Here is an 18,674-nt window from a genome sequence, read left to right on the forward strand (position 1 = left end):
AGTCGCCTCATTATGGAGTCCTGGAGTCGCCGAAAAAACATATTTTCGCATTCATCACGGGGGCAAAAAGTTTTGCCAGCCGCGAAAGTGGAAAAGGGGAACTTCCCGGCTTCCCGGCTTCCTGGCATCCTGGCATCCTGGCATCCTGGCACATAATTGAAGCACATCGCAGACTCGTTTATAACGCAGTCATCTCCATGGCAATCCTATGGCTGCGTGTGTTGCAGAATGAATTTTATGGATTCTCCCTGCTTTTGATGGCATTTTCATTTACAGCATTTCTGCACAATTAGTGAGAGGGAAACTTTGAATTGTGTTTTTAGGGCATGCTGAATGTGAGACAACTCAGGAGGCAGGCCCCCTTTACTTGATTACTTCAAGCTGGCACAAAAATACTGCAACTTAAATTGGTCTTGACTGGAGATCTGGTAATTATCAGGGGGTCTTATACGAGTAGTTCCAGCCATCGGTGCAGCATCTAAAGGGCGGCACACAGTCCCGATATTCGGAGAAAACCCGACACTCGATGTTGGTAATGGTCTCGTTGGTCTCCTTGAACACAAACTCTTTAACCGAAAGATCCATGCAGTAGCCGTACCGCAAGCCACCTTCCACAATGCAGCCTGAATTGAAAATTAATGCAACATTCAATGCATGCTAATATATGGAAAACTTACTGTCAAAGGGAATTTCACCGTACGATTCAAATATGGCCATCATGTTATACTGACAGAGGATCAGTGGAATTAAACATGATGCAAAAATAAATAAGATATTCATGTCTCTGGCTTTGATTTCTTGAAAGCATTGCAAAGTTACCAAAAAAAGAAGCTGTGAAAATAGCTGACTGTCACGCTTATTTATTCGAAACGAATTGATAGCCTACACTCAAAAATCTTTGGGGTAAGTCTGACCAAAATAATGATTCTAGCCTTTCAAAAGGAATAGTTACTCTTCTAACAACAATTTACCATTGTATGAAAGCTTTACTATTAAAAAGTAATCAAAACTACAATGAAACACAAGTCACCGTTTTTAAAAGTTGTTAACTTCTTAAAGTTGAGTAACTATTAATTTTTCCTTTTTTGTATGCAATACAGGGTAAATTATATTTATTCTACAAATAAGATATATTCGAAAATTAATTAAAGAAAATGAACCTTGATAATCTACCCTCAAATCAAAGAAAATCAAATACTTCACATAGTTTTGTTTGATCTTTCAACCCTTACAATTTTCTGTGTGTACCAAAACAGGGTGTAAGAATCTGTATTCTATAATTTCGATTTATTTAAATAAAATTTAAAAATAAATTAGCCCTGACAATCGACCTCCAATCAATGTAAACCAGGTATTCCAGACATTTTGTATGACCTTTCATCCTTCTCCTACGAACTTCTGCAAAAAGGTCAATCGGATGTGGCCGAACTAATTAGGGATAAACGAGGATAGCTCGTCCTGCCACGTTCGACCGAGAGTGATTTGCTCGTGTCAATCTGCGAGATGGGAGCCCTTTAAGTCGGGCCAACACTTTGCTTTATTTGGACAAACCGTAGCGTAACAAAGGCGACATTGAAACAACACCCGCCCCTGGACCACCCAGCAACCCAGCCACCCGACCACCTGAAGGGGTGTCTGAAAGGGGTGGAACATGCATTAAACAAACAGCTGAGCCTTTTGTGTTGACTCATTAACGCACAAGTCGAGGAAAGCGGGAAGGCGGCAGAGTGGGAAAGGGGAAATGCGGCGAAAGTAAGAGACAGAAATGAAACATCAGGGCGAAGCTTCCCGCCTTCCGCGCAGTGTAATAAATACCCCAAAGTCATAAAAAGCAGGCAGCAACAAAAACAAAGCAAGAGAAGAGTAGAGATGACAGTGAAATGAATATCCTTAAACAGGGGAATGTTTTCTTTACAAAATATTACCTACTTGGTAATTTTCGAAATTCCGTAGATATCTAAACTTAAGTTCTTCAAATTGCTAGAACCAAAAATATGTTTACAGGTTCACTAAGAATCAAGTCATAATTTTACGTAATATTAAGGTATCTTTCTTTTAAAAACCATCAAATGTAATCAAAATGGTTAAAATTAATAATAAACAGCTATACAAATATTAAAGGTACAACTTTAAGTATATAGGATTTTTAACCCTTTTTTTAACTTGTTTATGAACCTAATCATTTTCTCTAGACCAAAGAAAGAGGTAATTACAATAAAACGCTCGTTTTCTTCTTAAAAAATCATTTTATATAATTAAAACGTTTAAAAGCAATAAAATAAACATTAATTTAAATAATTTAAGTAGTTAATTTAAATAATTTTGGCAGTTTTAACAATAACATTGTTGATTTTGGATCTCCTTTCTTAGATCTTATAAACTATGGGTTAGAAACAAGGTGTGAAAAGCGGTAATATCGTCTTAGAGACTTTTCTTTCTCTCGATGAATTGTCAACCGCCTGAACTTTCATCTCTAGGCCAAACAAAGTGCCACCCCCTGGCCACGTCTGGCAGGCGACACGACACTCGACTTGGCATGGCAGTGGAATACAGGATGGGTTTGGGGGCTGAGACCCGGAGTTGGAGCCGGATCCGTAGTCGGGAGCGAGCTGGCTTGTTGTGGAGTAACAATTTTCATTTTCAACGCCAAGCGAAGGGCGCAAAAAACGCATAAAATTTTACGAGCGCAGCTAAGCAGGAGGGAAACCAGGGGGAGCCCGGGGAAAGCCCGGGGAAACCGAGGAATGGGACAAGGGCAAACCGACTCCCTTGTGGGGTTACGACTCCCTCGGCAAAAGTTTAGCTTTCGTGTTGGCCATAAAATGCCTGACAGGGCTTAGGAATGCAGTTGATTTTCAGAATGGAATGGAGTTTGGCGGGAGTCTTATGCCTCAATGGAGTCGGAATCGGCAGTCCATTGGGGGACTTTGCGGCTGATGCTTGGCTGCCGGCGAAAGGATTGGATTGAGAGGCGGAATGGTGCTCAGGTGATGTGCCCATCGCTTATTGAGTCGCTTTGCGTTAAGTTTCGGAATCTTCGTTTTTATGGCCATAACGGTTAGGCGGCATTAGCTCCGACTCCTCTTGTTTTGGCCAAAACGAGATTGCAGCATTGTGAGAATTAGCGGTAAATGAGCAAGGTTACTGGGCTGAGACCTGGCCTTCTGGATGGGGGCGGTGGGAGATATCAGAGATGGAGAGGGAAGAACCCGAAGAAGAACTGAAGACAAACTTTTCTTTTCCACGGGGCATTTAAGTTCAATGAGGTGGGCGGAGGACGAACATATAAAACAGGTAATGGGACGTTGGGAACTGCAAACTGTGAAATGGGAAATCTAAGGGCTCGTTGGGTGGGGAAGCGAATATCTGAGATAAGTAAAGATAATCCCCGGCAAATACATACTATTCAGAGAGACTACAAGCGTAATTCAAGGTCATTCACTTTAGGAAATACAAAAAAGGGTACACATACTTAAGAAAGTTGAAGCTATCCCCCAATCAATATATATTTTTCGAATATACCAACTTGGCTTAAAATTATATAGTGAATGTAAATATTTTTGTTCGGCCAATTATTTAAATAGGTCTTATAATATATCACATCTTGTCAGTAATTAAAAATGGTTGAATCCCAAAAAAACGAAAGTATTTGAAATATACTTTAAATATAATGCAAAAAGTAGTTTGATAATTTTCAAAAACAGCAGTCATTCCCTATAATGTTAGTTTAAGATATATATTTCATTTATTATTTTTAATTTTACCGGAAGTAAGCATGGCTTTGAAGTACATTTCTAAGGAAATTAAGGATCACCAGCTTATGGATTATTAACTTAGTGCCCCACTCGTATTGTTTGATTAGCCCCAAATCCTTTTTCACAGTCTAACGCCCCAATATATTTGGCCTTAGCATTTAAGGGGCTCTTGCCCTTTTGGCCCCTGAGCAAATATGCCGAAGAGAGAGTGGAAAACTTTAACTACACACTCACTGGCAGGCGGAGAAAGTCTAGCAGAAGGGCAAATAAAAGTAACTGAAAAATTTAGCGCTATGTCAACACATTCCAACAGGCAGCCGGAAAAGTCCTTGTGCTAGGCCATCTTCCCTTTCTCCCCCGAAACGAGCAGCCATCCTCACAAAAGGACAATGCAGCTCGAGTGTGCGAGCCGAAAAAAGCGAAGTGGAAGCTCACATGTGCTCAAAGAAACGCCAAGTGCTTGTACTGCTCAATGGACCAAGGGGAGATTTTAATAAGTAGCCTTAGCTTGCAGTCGTAATTCTCCCTTTTATTTTTTAAAGAAGACGACTTTTTCGAACTATTCCCCCCGCAGTGCGGAAACTTTCCTTGTACGTTCGCCACCGCATACAAATTATTTTGGCCAAAACTTCGGCACCGAGTGAAAAGTATTTTAAGAACTTTGAAAACCCCACTCCATTAGGCGGCGATTGTCTTGTGTGAGCCGAGCAAGCTGCCGGATAAATTAAGACGCAACCAGGGCCACAAATCATTGAATTAAACCGCAGTGCGACAGGATTTCTGGAGGATCCCCCTCGGAGGACGAGGAGGTGGCGCCCACGGGCTTAGCTGCCTCTGCCATCCAATCCGCCATCGATTGGCCCCTAAAGGCGACACATGTGGCAGGCATCCTCCGAAAGTCCCTATCTCAACTTCCTTATTTATCCCCTGTTCCGCTCCCTTTTTCAATATTTTCAGAACCTAATACAATTTCTGGGAATTTTCTTTCTGCGGCTGCTGCTGCTCGCCCTGAATTTTAATAAACTGGTAAAGGGGCCACATAGGATGGGGTCGATGCGAGCCAAAGGGTTGACACAACCCACACGAACTTTGCTTTGGAAAAGTTGTCGCTTAGCAAATTTTATCAATAATAAAAATGCGGCAACTCGTTCTACCGTTTTCCCTTATTTTCCAGCTCCGAATTCCTGCAAAGTTATCTTGTCAAGCATTTTTATAGTCTGCTCCCGTCTCGGTCTGCTCTTCGTATTTACTTGGCAATTACTTCGAGTCCGGATTTAATTGAATGCAAAGTAGAAACTGCAACCAAAAACATTTCACTTCTGCAGACGAGGACCGAAGGAACATGCACTCTGGGAAAAATGGTGGTGGCATAGATTTTGAATTTTGGGATAAGAAATATAATTCAAAAGACTTCTGGAACTTGGATTAAAGACTTTTTTGTTAAATAAAATATTATATTTAGGTATTTCTATCTTGAAAAAACCTTTAATGTCTTTTTTATTATAGGTGATCCTATCCTTTTTGAAAATACAACCTAATCTGGGAAAATTGCCTAGTTCTTAGCTCTTAGGAAAAGGTTTGATTAAATATTTCACTCGAAAAAATACTTGCCATTAAGAGTATTATTCCAGTTTGAATAAAGTGAATACAAGAATAAAAATATTTGATTTTTTAATTACTCGTAGCTTAGATGTATTACAAATCTTCGCTTTTATTTTTAAAATTCTAAATTCTTTAAAAAATAATAATCAAAAAAAGTTACTTACATACATACAAAGGTGCCTTGATATTTAATATTTTTCAAATCTTTTTTTCAGGCTTAAACGATTTTTTTTATATTTACAAAAAAATCTGATCAAATATAAACTTCTTGATACAACATATCAAAAACAAATTTTTCTTAAAAATAAGAAATTGAAAATCCTTTTTTTTTATTTTTAATCATGAACTTCGAAATGTTTTTCCCAGCACATTTGGCGAGACGCCCTCCTGGGCGAGGGGTGCACCATGCCACAGAGGAGGCAGAACTGAGAAGGAGGAATTGAAACTGGGATCCGGAGCAGCCTTCACTCATGCAACAAAAACAGAACGCTGCCTCTGAGATGGCAACTGAGGAGCAGCCAAGGAGTAGGGATTGTGTGTGGCCGGGTGCTGGCTTCCACGTCTGTCTGTCCCCCATTTTCAAGTTGCATAATTTTGTTTTCCTTTCACAGCGAGCTAGCTCATTTCTCGCGACCCCAGAGCCAGGCACACATCCCATACAGCCCATCCAGTCGAGCCACCCCCTCATCCCACTGGTTGTGCACATTCTTGGCTGCATTCATACTTTTTCACACCCTTTAGGATTATTTCGTGCATGGCATCTCCGGGCTGGCAACTCGAGAGGCTGTGCTCCCAGCTTCCCGGAGGAGGGAACTCCTGGCCAGGAGCTGCTCCTGTTGCCATTTGCCCTGAATGGAGCTCGCCTCTGTTCTCATTTCGCCCATTCAGCGAGCTGTGCACCTGCTTTTTTTAAAGCAATTTAAATTAACAGCAATGACGACGACCAAGTCGGAGGAGCGCAGCTGAGTGAATGCGACTCCGTGTGTGTTTGTTTATGCCCCACGGCCTCCAGCGGGTGGGAATTCGGGGGCTGCGGATCTGGGGACGGGGATGGGATGTGTGCGTTCCCGACATGCAATTGGAATGCAATTTGTTATGGGAAGTTAAGTCTCCACTTGTCAGTTAAGTTTACGCTTGGCTGTTTGCCCGTTGTCGTCGTCCTCGCAGGTTGCCATGCAGTTATGGCCCGGATCATGGCACTTGGCCTGCTGCTCCTGCTCCTGCTCCTGGTCCTTCTCCTCCCACTCCATTTGGCCCTCCCTGTCTGCGCCTGTCCTTGTTGGGCAGTTAAAAAATAATTAAACTCTTTAAATATTTAAATTAATTTGTGCTGTGCCATGCAGTTGTGCACAGCAAAAATAAACCGAAATTCCGCACTTAATTGGCAAGGACAGTGCGGCTGCTGCTGACGGGGCGAATGAGTGATATTTGGTAAGGGGTGGGGATACGGAGGTTTTCCTTCAGAAAAGAGATCCCCACTAATCTGCCACTTGATGTCCACCACCGGAAAAACTGCAGAGTTACACAAAAATTTAAAGTATTAAAGAATTTAAAATTAATTTCACTTAAACCGCAAACTTAGTTTAAATCATCATAATTTTTTAATTGTGCTAAATGAGTATTTAACTGAGTTGTAATTTAAAAAAAAAACATTAAAGACACTTTATGTATTCGAATTTTTTAAGTGAGAAATAGGTAATGTGATCAACGCTTTAAAATTTGAAAAAAGCCTATCAATAAGCCCTTAGATCGGCGAGCTTTGCTTTAAAAAGTTTAGATCTCTTAACACAAATTATGAAATTCACTTTACGAAATGAATTCCCCAAAAAGCTGCACAAAGCTCCAGTGAAAATCCACAAAGCACTCCAAAAAGCCAAAAAGGCGTCGAATTACACCATCCAATCAGTTTGTAGTGCTTAGCCTGATGAGTGGGGCGATATCTCCCAAATTACAATTGACAAGCATTAGTTTCGATAATACTTCGTATAAATGGGGATGCCGGTCAGCCTCGAAAGCTAGTTCTAACTAGACTATCAGCTCGCAAGTGCTACAACCTACCCCAACCCATTCATCATGGCTTGCCTTGAAATCTGCCTGGCCCTCTTGGGCATAGCTCTGCTGGTGTACAAGTGGTCCATTGGCACCTTTAAGACCTTTGAAACCCGGAAACTGCCCTACGAAAAGCCCTGGCCCTTCTTCGGGAACGTGGCCGCCTCGGCACTCCAGCGAATCTCAACCCAAAAGCAGCTCACCGAATTCTACCTGCGCAACCGTCAGCAGTGAGTACAGTCTATACCAACTAGAAAGAATTATAATACGATACCATATACTCGTAATACAGCAAAGTGGTGGGCTTCTTCAACCTCCGCAAGCCCGTTGTGCAGGTAAACGATCCCGAACTGATCAAGAAGATCTGCGTGAAGGACTTCGACCACTTTCCCAACCACAACTTTCCACTTGCCACCAAAGAGCGCCTGCTGAACGACATGATCAATGTGATGAAGGATCAGCGCTGGAAGCGCATGAGGAACACCCTTTCCCCGGTCTTCACATCGGCCAAGATGCGCACCATGTTCGTCCTGATGAACGACAGCTTCGGCGAGTGCATGCAGCACCTGAAAAAGCTATCGGGTAGCACCACCTCCGAAGCGGGCATCGAAGTGGACATGAAGATACTGTTCAACAAGCTCTCCAACGATATCATCGCCACCACCGCTTTCGGTCTGAAGGTGAACTCGTTTGAGAATCCGGAAAACGAGTTTTATTCCGTGGGCCAGTCTCTGATCTTCTCCACGCCAGCTCAGTTCTTTAGGTTTACGCTTTCTGCCCTGATGCCCAAAGTTTTTACTGTAAGTCTAACCTTTCCTAGCCCATACGGAAACCCACTTATCCATTGCTTTTCCCCAGTTTTTCAACATGACAGTCTTCGATGGCAAGAAGGTGGATTACTTTGTGAACCTGGTACTGCAAGCCATGAAGTTGCGCGAAGAGCAGGGCATCACCCGCCCCGATATGATCCAACTGATGATTGAGGCCAAGAAGGAGGCCGAGAATAATTGGACGGATGACGAGATAGTGGCCCAGTGCTTCGTCTTCTTCTTCGCTGCCTTCGACAACAACTCCAACCTCATTTGCATTGCGGCCTACGAGCTGCTTAAGAATCCGGAGATCCAGGAACGTTTGTACCAGGAGGTCAAGGAAACGCGAGAGTCCCTGAATGGCGGCTCCCTCACCTACGATGTTGTGCAGAAGATGACCTACATGGACATGGTAGTCTCGGAGACCCTGAGGAAGTGGACCCAAAATCCCTCCATAGATCGTGTTTGTTCCAAGCCATATACCCTAACTGATGAGGACGGCAACAAGCTCTTCGACTTCAGAAAGGGTGATCTGGTTACCATTCCCGTAGCCGGCCTACATGGCGATGATCGGTACTTCCCCGATCCTAGAAAGTTTGATCCTGAGCGTTTCAGCGAGGATCAGAAGAGTGGCATACCGCCATTTACCTACATGCCCTTCGGTGTTGGACCTCGTAGCTGCCTAGGTAAGATAATCTCAGGAATTTCATCTCAAGAGTGAGCTAAAAGTATCTAAGCCCCTCCACAGCCATTCGATATGCCCAGATGCTGGCTAAGGGCTTGCTGTACAACCTGATGTTGAACTTCAAGATAGAGCCGTCTCCCAGGACCCTCGAGGATATGTGGGAGGAGGCCCGTAGCTTTAGCCTGACCCCAAGATCGGGTCTCTATATGCAGTTGGTGCCACGCCAATAGCCGAATTCGTAACCCAAAAGACTGAAAGTGTGATAACTGGAACTTATGAACAAGCCGGGCCAATATGACAAACGATGTCAGTATTATTTTGTTATACTTGTCCGGTATACACAGGACTTGAAAGATTTACCTGAAATAAATAGAAGATAGGAAAATTATGATGTGTTTGAACTACACGACATGTAATTCTTAAAAAGCCGCTTAACAACCCTTTATAATCTTGAAATGATTTTATATTATTTAGACCACCATTTATTGAATAGTTAAGATATCACATCACATTCGATCCTGAATTCCTATGATATATTTGAGTTTCTGAGAGGATTACTGACCAACTCTGGGTAATTTTTCGAACTGTACAAGAACTAGGAAAACAAGGGCCGGCTAACAAACTAAGTAAACACCACCAGAATGATCCAAACGCGGAGCACGCAACTTTTGACTACTGGCGCCAGTTTCGGAGACCCGCCCAGCCCCGGCAGTTGGGACTTTATAGCCGTTTACTTTGACATATCGCAGACGACTTAGCCGAGCAGCCCGGCCAGCCAGCTAATGGAGCTGAAGGCTTACCAACTCCGGATCTGGCAGTGAAAGCAGTAAAAACTGTAGCACTCGGCGGCGTGGGAGGAGCGCCCGGCATTATGCTACACATAAGCGGGCTCGAAATGGACTCGGAAAATCAGACGATTTACATGCAGGCAAAATGTTGATTAGAAAATTAATTAAGGCCTTTACGATGGCAGAACCGGCAAGCGGGAAAGCGGGAAAGCAGGTTTTGAGCCCAGTTCCCGGCTGGAGAACTTTCGCTTCGGCGAATTTACGACATTTTTATGACGGCCTGCCATGCGAGAGGAGGTTTTGGGCTTCACTGCCGACTGGGTGGGTTGGCTCGTAAAAAAAGTGCGTAAAAAGTTTCTGTCAGCGGCAGGAGCTGGAGCCGGAGCTCTTTTTCCAGCTCCGGCCGGTGGAGCAGCCTGCTGGCAGGACATTCAATGCTCTACGAGCTTCTTATTTTCCCGGGCCCTTATGCAGATGGGCCCAGCCATAAAGTTACTGCTGAATTTCGCCCAATAAATAAATTGTGCGCCCAATGTGTGAAGCCTTTCAGTCGCTTTCAGCCAGCTCCTTGTGGGCGTCAACACGCCCACAATTTATTTCTGGGGTTTGGGAGGTGAACGAACCCGTACAGGCAAAGAAAACATGTACCTAAATAGGGGGCAACATTTTGGGAGTTTTAAATATTTTTTGGTAATAGACTATCAAACCATATAATGATTAAGCACATAACACTATGTACCTCCCATAATTTTAGAATTATTAGAATCACATTATAAATTGTGTTATGTTTGTTTATTAAGGCAGGCCAAGAAATGAAATTAGTATTAGTATTTTTTTCAGGCGAAAAATCCCATTAGTTTCCATTAGTTTACTTAAAGATATTTTTAAATAATTTACAAAACTTTTAAATGCTAAAAAGATAACTAAAACACTTTATAAATCCTAAAAAAAAGCTTTAAAATAAATTTTAAAAAACCTATGCTATAAATTTTGTTAGGGGAAGTATGTTGACCTTTTCACAGTGCACAACTGGCTTAAGCTTCGAAGCTCGATTGGTGCCATCAAGGATCCACCCAGTTATACAGATCCCTGCCACGAGCCACCCCCATTGAGTGCAACAATCGACGGGGGGAGGATTTCTCGGCTTGGGCCACTGCACAATGGCAGAGGACTTGACGAAATCATTACTTCGCCCCGACATTTATTGATGCCATAAAGTTGAAGATTTATGCGTTGTGGCAGTCGCACAAAACAGCCAAAAAGCACCCACCCAGGAGCATTGCACCCGAATCGGGGGTCTGAAAGCGAGCGGCCGGGGAAACCCACCCGGCCAGGACATTGATACCCAGTTACCCCTGGCCGGGAATGAGGTCCTCGCTACGTGGGCATGTCAAATGCCTCGTATTTTGGCATATTGCAGCACAGTGGGACGCGGACGCGGTGGAATAACCCATTTGTACTGGGGAATCGGATCGGAAGGACACCCTCTCCTTATCTGCCCCATGCACACACCATACACACCCACACACAACAGCGTGTTAATTTATTTAAATTGACTACGTGCAAAGTTTACTTGCGTCTTGGGGCCCGGCCACGCCCCCAGGACTCCCGCCTCCGGGAGGGATATGTGGGTGGAACGTTTCTGTCTCACTGTTTGCACAAATTTCACATTTTACTGCGCTCCGTCGCCGTTTTTGTCTTCGAATACAAACCAATTCCGCAGACTGCGAACAGGAATATGGGGCTGAGATTCATGGCATGGCTAAACCGACCCTTTCATTGAGCTACTGTGGTTTGTAGCAATTTAGGAACCTTTAAGGTGTAGAAAAAAATGGGTAACAAAAAATGAGTAAAAAATAATTTCAAATTAGAGATGAAAGAAAATATCAGGGATGCCTGAAAATAAAACCCAAATTAAAGACTTTTATTTTAACATATATATATTAACTCTGGATTTTGTTCACAACTGGATACAATTAAACACAAATAATACTGACTTACTTTAGGTAGTTAATGTATAGTACTGACAATAAATTAAATTCGTAATAGTTCGTGTTATTTTAATAATCTCGAGATAAATAAAACAATTGCCTCTGAAGGTAATGCAAAAAAAATTAAGTCAATTTCTAAATTTTTCATTTGTTTTTATAGTATAGTTTTATGCGTGAGGGTTACGTTACCCGATTTCTTAAGTATTGCTTTTAAACATTTATTAGTGATTCCGTGCTTTATTTAAATATTTTATAATGACATTGGTTATTGATTTTTGTAATAAATAATTAATTAAATAATAGTATACTTTAGTTTACATAAAAATATTCAAACATTTTGCCACAGCTCGCAATGCAAATCACTAGCCTCACTCATCTTTGCGTAGGGCATTTGGCAAACGCTCGCGCATAAAAACTCATTTGCAAGAGTACCTCGCCTGCTTGTCGACTCCCTTCGCCGGACGACAACGAAGAGCACCACAGAGACAACGGCCAAGGGTGCTCCTCCGCCGGTGCCCATCGTACTCCTCCTCCAGTTCCGGGGCAGGCGCGTTCAAGTGCACATTGGCTGCAGGCTGGAATGCACGGGCACAGCTGCTCCTCCAACGACTCGCGTGTCAACAATAAGCGCAATAACTTAAGCTCCATTCAATGCGGTGAGCGGCAGCCCGGGGCAGGTGATGAATGCTTCCCTCCGTGGAGGAGACCTGCCAGCTAATTAACTGGCAAATGGATCTCATCTGGCGAGCACTGGCCACTTGTGTTCCGCTTTTTCCACTTGTAAAACACAATCTCAACAGTTTGCCTTCACATTCTCCCGGTTAACTCAGAGCCATCGTCAATGGCGCATGTAGGATTTTCACTTTTTGTGCTCGTTTCTGAACAGCTTTAACAATTGTCCTTAGGTTTCCAAGAAATAAGCATACCTTAAACTGAATGTTTAACGAATCAGAGCATAATGAGCTTACTAAAACATGTATATAGTGGTGTATATAGGTGAATCACAAATATTTTGATCTACAACTCGGGCAAAAAACTAAAATGATTATATATGTACATATCAAAGCAACTAATATCAAATTACATGCTAAACTAAACAATAAATTTTAATGCACACAGTTGAACGTGTTCAGTTGACTAGAAAGAACTGCCCGCTGCTCCCTAACTAGACTGTCACTATTTCAGGGGATTGTTCTTCAGAAAGTTTGCCAGCAGGACCAGGGCAAACGACGTTGTCAGGAACAAACTACCGGGTATAGAACGCCGAACGGGTAAATTGGGATCGAGTTCTCGTTGAGCAAACAGCTCGACGTCGGCCTCATAGGTTTCGTAGTTGTTCCAGTGCAGGCATTTCTTCACCGCATAGTCCCAGCGCTTATATAGCAGCTCTCGACCTGAAAAGGGAACACTTTACTTTAAATATGCAGTTAGATAAATGTAGAAAACCTGGTCGACTTTGATTCAACTAAGAGACATTCCTGATTTCACGAGACGGAATCCAACTTACGATTCTTTGTGGTTGTGGGCGAAAAGACATCCGTGGGCGGGGCGTACATTTTTACGGCGTACTGCAGAGACACCACTTTCATCGTCACGCCCGCGGCTATCATGACGCCCAAACCTGCGGGCGAAGTAGTCTGCGGCCGCTCCAGCATGTAGCCAATGATGTCCGCGATGAACTGCACAAGGTGCGAATTTTCGGCGTAATCGCCGCCGAACGTGAGCACAGGCTGCATGCAGGAGCGGTCCCAGTTGGGCGTATCGCGCTTGAATGCCTGTAAAACCTCGAAGATCTGGAACCCGGTGGCCTCGTATGCCGCTTGTGTGATGTTCTCTGCAGTGGTCTGGCTGGTTAGTCCCAAGATAATGCCCCTGGCATCGTGACGCCAGTAAGGGGCATACATTCCATGAAAGGCCGGAACGAAAGTGATCTCCGACCTCTTGGCTGCCAGCCCACACTCGGCATTCAGCATGGATGACGAACAGGAGGACGAGATCATTGAGTTCTCGCCGATAAACGTGTTCAGTGACTCCACCACGTTGTCGTTGGAATTAATCTCAGTGTTTATCTGCAGTTTATCCCGTAGCCATGTCACCGTGGATCCCGCATTAGATATGGCTCCCTCGAGCGTGTAGTTGGTGGCCTCCTTCGCGCCCAGCTTGTGCGCTATACCCGTGATCAGTCCATTTGCCGAGTCCAACTTCTCCTTGGCCGTATTGAGCAGCACGAAGCAGCTGTCGTCCAGAGTGCATACATTCTGCCCCGCCTTCACACACAGCTGGCCCAGCAAACTGGCCGGCTGCTCGCCCATCATGCCTGCTATTGGAATGCCCAGCAGAGGACCATCTAGAACGTAGCCGAAGATCTCGGAGTTGGAACGTATGCGTGGCAGTATATTTATGGGCAGTCGGAAGAACTGGCACAACTTAGGGTCCCACTGCTGCGAGGACAGGTTCATCAGGGAGGTGTAGTGGGCATTGGTAAGGTCCGTGGAGTGCACGCCTGTCTCCACGCCGCCGGTGAGGTTCCACAGCAGCCAGGAGTCCAGGGTGCCAAATAGGCACTTATTCTCCTCAATGGCAGTGGCTACGGCAGGAACGTGATCCATCAGCCAGCGGACCTTTAAAGCACTGAAGCAGCTGCTCAGGGGCAGGCCACTGCGGTACCGCACATAGTCCACGTTGTGCCGGACATTGTGGAGCAGGCTCTTCAGGAGAGAAGTGCTGCGGCAATCGGACCAGCCGATGGCATTGTGTAGCGGTTGACCCGTCTGCTTGTTCCACAGCACAGAGGTGCCGCGTTGATTTACTATGCCCATGGCGATAATATCATGCGGATTGATCTCCAGTATCACCAGGTTCTTGTAGGCGGTCTGCAAAAAGTGACCCCATTAGTTAGTTGCCGGATGATGATATAACCCTCCCCGATAAGCCACCTCCATGCACTCCTGCGTGTTCCTCCATATCTCGGCCGGATCGTACTCCATCCAGCCCGCCTGGTGGACAATCTGGCGCAGCTTGAGCTCGTGGTAGGCGAGAACCTCCGCATTTTTGGTTGAGTAAATCTATGGAAATAGAATCTGAGTCAGCGGTCGTTTTCGGCTTCTGGACCTTCTCACCAGAAAGCGGCAGTGGGTGCTGCTTACGCAGGCGACGCCGATGAGTGCTCCGAATCTCCCGTAGCGCCCGTTGGACATCATTGGCCTGCCCGGTGGCCGCGGACACGTGCTGTTCGGTGTTAAAGCGCGCTAGCCGAGGAAAATGACCAAGCCGTGTTTTTGTTGTTGTCGCTTTGGAACGCCAATATTGTCAGTGTGCAGTGTGACCGTTGCCGACTCAGTCTGAATTACCAACTAAGCAGGGGGCGTCAAGATAGCTACGTGGAGTTGTTACATCAGTTTGGTACAAGCTAGCTATTAACTAGCTGGTGGATTAGTAATTATAAATAAATATATTCTGCTAAACGCAGCCCTTATTGTTGAATTTAGATTAGATGTTCAGCTGCCCCATACAAACATTTAAAAAAATTTCAGCATTTCAACAACCTTGGGGATGTTTAATTTAATTAATAAGACATGGCAATGCTCTAAAATTTCAGTAACATCAGCAAAATTATTGAATTAAGAGAACAAGTCTTGAAATGCAGAAAAGCAAAATTGTCAGCCTTTGAACCATGGCAACTTCGTTACGTTTTGATTCAGTCTAATACAAAAATTACTAATTTAGTTTTGCTTTTTAATTTGTAAATCAGTAAGTAGCTAAAAAGTTACAAGACGCTGCTCACGCATCTCTAAGCATTGCTCGGTAACCTTGCTATTTTCGGCTTTACACCCTCTGGTCACACTTACATATTCCGGGTTTTTTCTCCACGAAGCAAAATAGAAACAAATTTCCCATATTTCATGCTAAATTGGCCCAAATCCGTACTAACATGCTCATGAGTCGAGCGCTCTGCCGGAGTTGGCTGCCCCAGGTGGCGTAAGTAAGCGGGCGGCGTCAGAGTTCCGTTCCCGGAGTAACCCAACTTACAAACCCACAGCCACAGATGTCATGCGAACGTGCCAATCCTGCGGATAAACTCTGGACATCCGGCGGCCAGGTCCTGCCGGCAGTTCCACAGCAACCGGAAGCAGAGCAACCTAAAACCGACGACCGGGGAGCCACTGGCGGCGGAGCAAAACACCACGGTGCCGGTGAACAATGTGATCAAGGCTGTGGCCTTCACGGGAGCAGTAAGATTGTGTAGTGGTCTGTGCCTCAACAGGTCGTATATGGTCTTAACTTGCCTCTTCTAGTTTACGGTGGGCTGCTTCGCGGGCGCCACCATCCTGGAGTACGAGAACACACGCAGCCTAATCCTAGAAAAGGCGCGGCAGGCGAGATTTGGTTGGTGGCAGAGTCGTTCACTGGCGGACCGGGATTACTGGACACAGCTGAAGCAGGACATCCGGCGGCACTGGGACTCACTGACGCCCGGCGACAAGATGTTCGCCCCTATCTTTCTCTGCAATGTAGTGGCTTTTGCCATGTGGCGGGTGCCCGCCCTGAGATCCACCATGATGACCTACTTCACCTCCAATCCAGCGGCGAGTAAGTATTGAATAGGAAACAGGAAACTGTTGTACTTGAAAACTGATGTTGGAAAAGCTAAACCTTACGAAATCCCCTCCATTCGGGCAGTACGCCATCGTAGATTTCATTATCAAAGAGTTCGTGAAGTAAACTTATCTCTGGAAAGGCACAACATTTAGGGTTTAACTGAACGAACGTGGTATCAGACTTTTTCAATAATTGCAATGTTTTATTGTCTGGGCAGATAATTTGTGACATAGTTTGTGTTTTAAAATATTGACCATAATTATTAAACATGTTGTATCTTTTCAAAGAGTTTGAAAAAGTAACTCAGTTTGAGGAACAAGTAGAACAATAATCCCCACTATTTCTGGTATCTCTTAAGTATCCGCCTTCCATAATCAACCTACAAGCTATTTTAAACAGATGGTTACATAAAAAGATTTTCTACTTTCTTCTTTTAGATTGCAACAAATGTTTTTATTTACAATATTAAGATCTCGAAATCAAACAGCAGCTTACAACAATAACTTTATAATAATCTAATCTAAAGAAGAAAATAACTCTGTTTTCTCGCAGGAGTCGTCTGCTGGCCCATGTTCCTGTCCACCTTTAGCCACTATTCTGCTATGCACATATTCGCCAACATGTACGTTATGCACAGTTTTGCCAACGCGGCGGTCCTTTCGCTGGGCAAAGAGCAATTCCTGGCGGTCTACCTCAGTGCCGGCGTCTTCTCCAGCCTGATGAGCGTGCTCTACAAGGCGGGCACGAGTCAGGCGGGGATGTCCCTGGGTGCGGTAAGAATACCTCACTTATATTAAATAAATATATACTGATAGCTCTTCTTTAGTCTGGAGCCATAATGACACTGCTGGCCTATGTGTGCACCCAGTATCCGGACACCCAGCTGAGCATTCTGTTCCTACCCGCGTTGACATTCTCCGCCGGAGCCGGCATAAAGGTCCTAATGGGCATTGACTTTGCCGGCGTTGTGTTGGGCTGGAAGTTTTTTGACCATGCAGCGCATTTGGGCGGTGCAATGTTTGGCATGTAAGTTTTGAGTCAATCCCTTTCTGATTCCCTTTTTAATCCGCCTGGTATCCGTAGATTTTGGGCCACGTATGGAGCACAAATCTGGGCGAAGCGCATTGGTCTGCTGAACTACTACCACGACCTGCGCCGGACGAAGCAGAAATAGTACAAGAGGATCGGGGGACGGCCAAGTGAACGGACGAAGAGCTGAGGTTTCGGAGTGGTAGCAACTAACACTCCGCTGTGACGATAATGCTGACATCGTTCTGCCGTAGGAGTTCATTGCAATGAGTTTAGTTGAATAAAGCGTTAACGACCTGTAGTCAACTGGTTTCCCGGCTCTTCTTTGGCGCATGAGGCTGGTCTCTTTGATTTCTTTGGATGCGTAGAGCCACCTCCTGCCTGCGTTGCACCATCTTCTCCCTGAGTTCTTCGAGGGATTCGCGCTCTGGAGCGTAGGATATGTGTAAAATGCCGCCGAAGAACTGACGGGCGTCGAGCACCTTCTTTGCTCTTCTGGCCACCTCCAGGCGTTCAAACTTCACGGCAAACACATCCGTAAAGGCTTCCAGTTCCACTACAAGAAATTTGATGATGAATGGTAAATACTAGTCGGGTCCTAACTCACTTTTTGGAGCCATCTCTGAAGTTATGGAAATGCAAGACTGCAGTTTGCCAAATGCCTGTAGCTTGGCCTTGAGTTCGGCTTGAAGGTTTACCTTCGGTACACCAAATATCAGCAAATGCCGCGACTCACTGGCGACTGTATAGACCTTGAAAATAATTAATATTGTACAATATGTGGTGGAAAATATGTTTATAACCCACCTTTACAGCTTTGAGTTCTCGACCCTGGCGGTACTTCAGTCTTGTAGTGCAGTATTCCAGTCGTTTGTGGTGTTCCGAGGACTGGGCTTCCATGTTGATGAATTTAAAAGGAATTTTCTTTATAAAACAAGAATTAATTATTGTTTTTAGCCGGCTAATAAACAAACGTCAATCGATAACAATCGACGAGCAGCTGTTCTGTTAAAACAATGTTAATAACATGAAGGGCTGTAAAGGAATTCACTCAAATGGAGTGGCTTAAGCACCTGTTGCACTTGTTAATATTCTACGAATTAGAAAAACATCGTTTTTAATTCAATAACAGTGTTATTGCCAACGCAATAATTGCAGATTGGTTGCTTATTATTCGTCTAATATTAACAAAAAGGCTTAAAAAATTTGCACTTAAAATAGACTCAGACTTCAGTGATTTTAACAGCTGATACCGGAGATCTTTTTGAAATAGTCCAGAGTTGTCATGTTTTAAAATTATATGGGTCGTGAAAACTATCGATTGGAAAATAAATTTCAATAAAGTTTTTACAACGTTACATGGAATA

The 18,674-nt window shown here is 44.2% G+C and overlaps 4 protein-coding genes and 1 long non-coding RNA gene across 6 annotated transcripts; 3 read left to right on the top strand and 2 right to left on the bottom strand.

Moving 5' to 3' along the window:
- Positions 1 to 3,725: 3,725 nt before the first annotated feature.
- Positions 3,726 to 4,680, top strand: LOC127010999 (uncharacterized). The gene is made up of 3 exons (XR_007763993.1): positions 3,726 to 3,847; positions 3,911 to 4,271; positions 4,330 to 4,680. It is a non-coding gene; the product is annotated as an uncharacterized LOC127010999 (long non-coding RNA).
- A 2,572-nt stretch (positions 4,681 to 7,252) lies between these two features.
- LOC108030430 (cytochrome P450 9b2) lies at positions 7,253 to 9,286 on the top strand. The gene is made up of 4 exons (XM_017103317.3): positions 7,253 to 7,636; positions 7,699 to 8,206; positions 8,265 to 8,901; positions 8,964 to 9,286. Exons 1-4 carry the CDS (start codon positions 7,431 to 7,433, stop codon positions 9,128 to 9,130), a joined length of 1,518 nt encoding a protein of 505 aa, XP_016958806.1. The 5' UTR covers positions 7,253 to 7,430; the 3' UTR covers positions 9,131 to 9,286.
- Positions 9,287 to 11,883: 2,597 nt separating this feature from the next.
- On the bottom strand, positions 11,884 to 15,018 carry LOC108030355 (glycerol kinase). The gene is made up of 4 exons (XM_017103222.3): positions 14,799 to 15,018; positions 14,616 to 14,744; positions 13,187 to 14,552; positions 11,884 to 13,073 (listed from the first exon to the last, which is right to left on the bottom strand). The coding sequence occupies exons 1-4, from the start codon at positions 14,877 to 14,879 to the stop codon at positions 12,856 to 12,858; spliced, it is 1,794 nt and encodes a 597-aa protein (XP_016958711.1). The 5' UTR covers positions 14,880 to 15,018; the 3' UTR covers positions 11,884 to 12,855.
- Positions 15,019 to 15,491: 473 nt separating this feature from the next.
- Positions 15,492 to 17,608, top strand: LOC108030462 (presenilins-associated rhomboid-like protein, mitochondrial). 2 transcript variants are annotated; one of them, XM_017103357.3, is made up of 6 exons: positions 15,493 to 15,657; positions 15,719 to 15,911; positions 15,975 to 16,269; positions 16,831 to 17,051; positions 17,105 to 17,304; positions 17,362 to 17,608. In XM_017103357.3, the coding sequence occupies exons 1-6, from the start codon at positions 15,611 to 15,613 to the stop codon at positions 17,450 to 17,452; spliced, it is 1,047 nt and encodes a 348-aa protein (XP_016958846.1). In that variant the 5' UTR covers positions 15,493 to 15,610; the 3' UTR covers positions 17,453 to 17,608. The 2 variants fall into 2 exon arrangements, with proteins under 2 accessions (XP_016958847.1, XP_016958846.1); XM_017103358.2 differs by lacking the exons at positions 17,105 to 17,304; positions 17,362 to 17,608 and having other exon boundaries at positions 15,492 to 15,657; positions 15,719 to 15,921; positions 16,831 to 17,012.
- LOC108030463 (RNA-binding protein 48) lies at positions 17,607 to 18,532 on the bottom strand. The gene is made up of 4 exons (XM_017103359.3): positions 18,381 to 18,532; positions 18,115 to 18,231; positions 17,915 to 18,059; positions 17,607 to 17,863 (listed from the first exon to the last, which is right to left on the bottom strand). Exons 2-4 carry the CDS (start codon positions 18,205 to 18,207, stop codon positions 17,610 to 17,612), a joined length of 492 nt encoding a protein of 163 aa, XP_016958848.1. The 5' UTR covers positions 18,208 to 18,231; positions 18,381 to 18,532; the 3' UTR covers positions 17,607 to 17,609.
- Between the last annotated feature and the right edge of the window lie 142 nt (positions 18,533 to 18,674).

This window comes from Drosophila biarmipes, chromosome 2R, assembly GCF_025231255.1.
Source record: "Drosophila biarmipes strain raj3 chromosome 2R, RU_DBia_V1.1, whole genome shotgun sequence".
Lineage (NCBI taxonomy): Eukaryota > Metazoa > Arthropoda > Insecta > Diptera > Drosophilidae > Drosophila > Drosophila biarmipes.

Coding starts and splice junctions, on each gene's coding strand:
- LOC108030355 (XM_017103222.3), bottom strand. CDS start 14,879: ATGATGTCCAACGGGCGCTACGGGAGATTCGGAGCACTCATCGGCGTC. Junction 14,745..14,798: donor GCACCCACTGCCGCTTTCTG/GTGAGAAGGTCC, acceptor CTATTTCCATAG/ATTTACTCAACCAAAAATGC. Junction 13,074..13,186: donor GCCCACAACCACAAAGAATC/GTAAGTTGGATT, acceptor TTCCCTTTTCAG/GTCGAGAGCTGCTATATAAG.
- LOC108030430 (XM_017103317.3), top strand. CDS start 7,431: ATGGCTTGCCTTGAAATCTGCCTGGCCCTCTTGGGCATAGCTCTGCTG. Junction 8,207..8,264: donor TGATGCCCAAAGTTTTTACT/GTAAGTCTAACC, acceptor GCTTTTCCCCAG/TTTTTCAACATGACAGTCTT. Junction 8,902..8,963: donor TGGACCTCGTAGCTGCCTAG/GTAAGATAATCT, acceptor GCCCCTCCACAG/CCATTCGATATGCCCAGATG.
- LOC108030462 (XM_017103357.3), top strand. CDS start 15,611: ATGCTCATGAGTCGAGCGCTCTGCCGGAGTTGGCTGCCCCAGGTGGC. Junction 15,912..15,974: donor CTGTGGCCTTCACGGGAGCA/GTAAGATTGTGT, acceptor TGCCTCTTCTAG/TTTACGGTGGGCTGCTTCGC. Junction 16,270..16,830: donor CACCTCCAATCCAGCGGCGA/GTAAGTATTGAA, acceptor GTTTTCTCGCAG/GAGTCGTCTGCTGGCCCATG.
- LOC108030463 (XM_017103359.3), bottom strand. CDS start 18,207: ATGGAAGCCCAGTCCTCGGAACACCACAAACGACTGGAATACTGCACT. Junction 18,060..18,114: donor GAGAACTCAAAGCTGTAAAG/GTGGGTTATAAA, acceptor ATTATTTTCAAG/GTCTATACAGTCGCCAGTGA. Junction 17,864..17,914: donor TTCAGAGATGGCTCCAAAAA/GTGAGTTAGGAC, acceptor AATTTCTTGTAG/TGGAACTGGAAGCCTTTACG.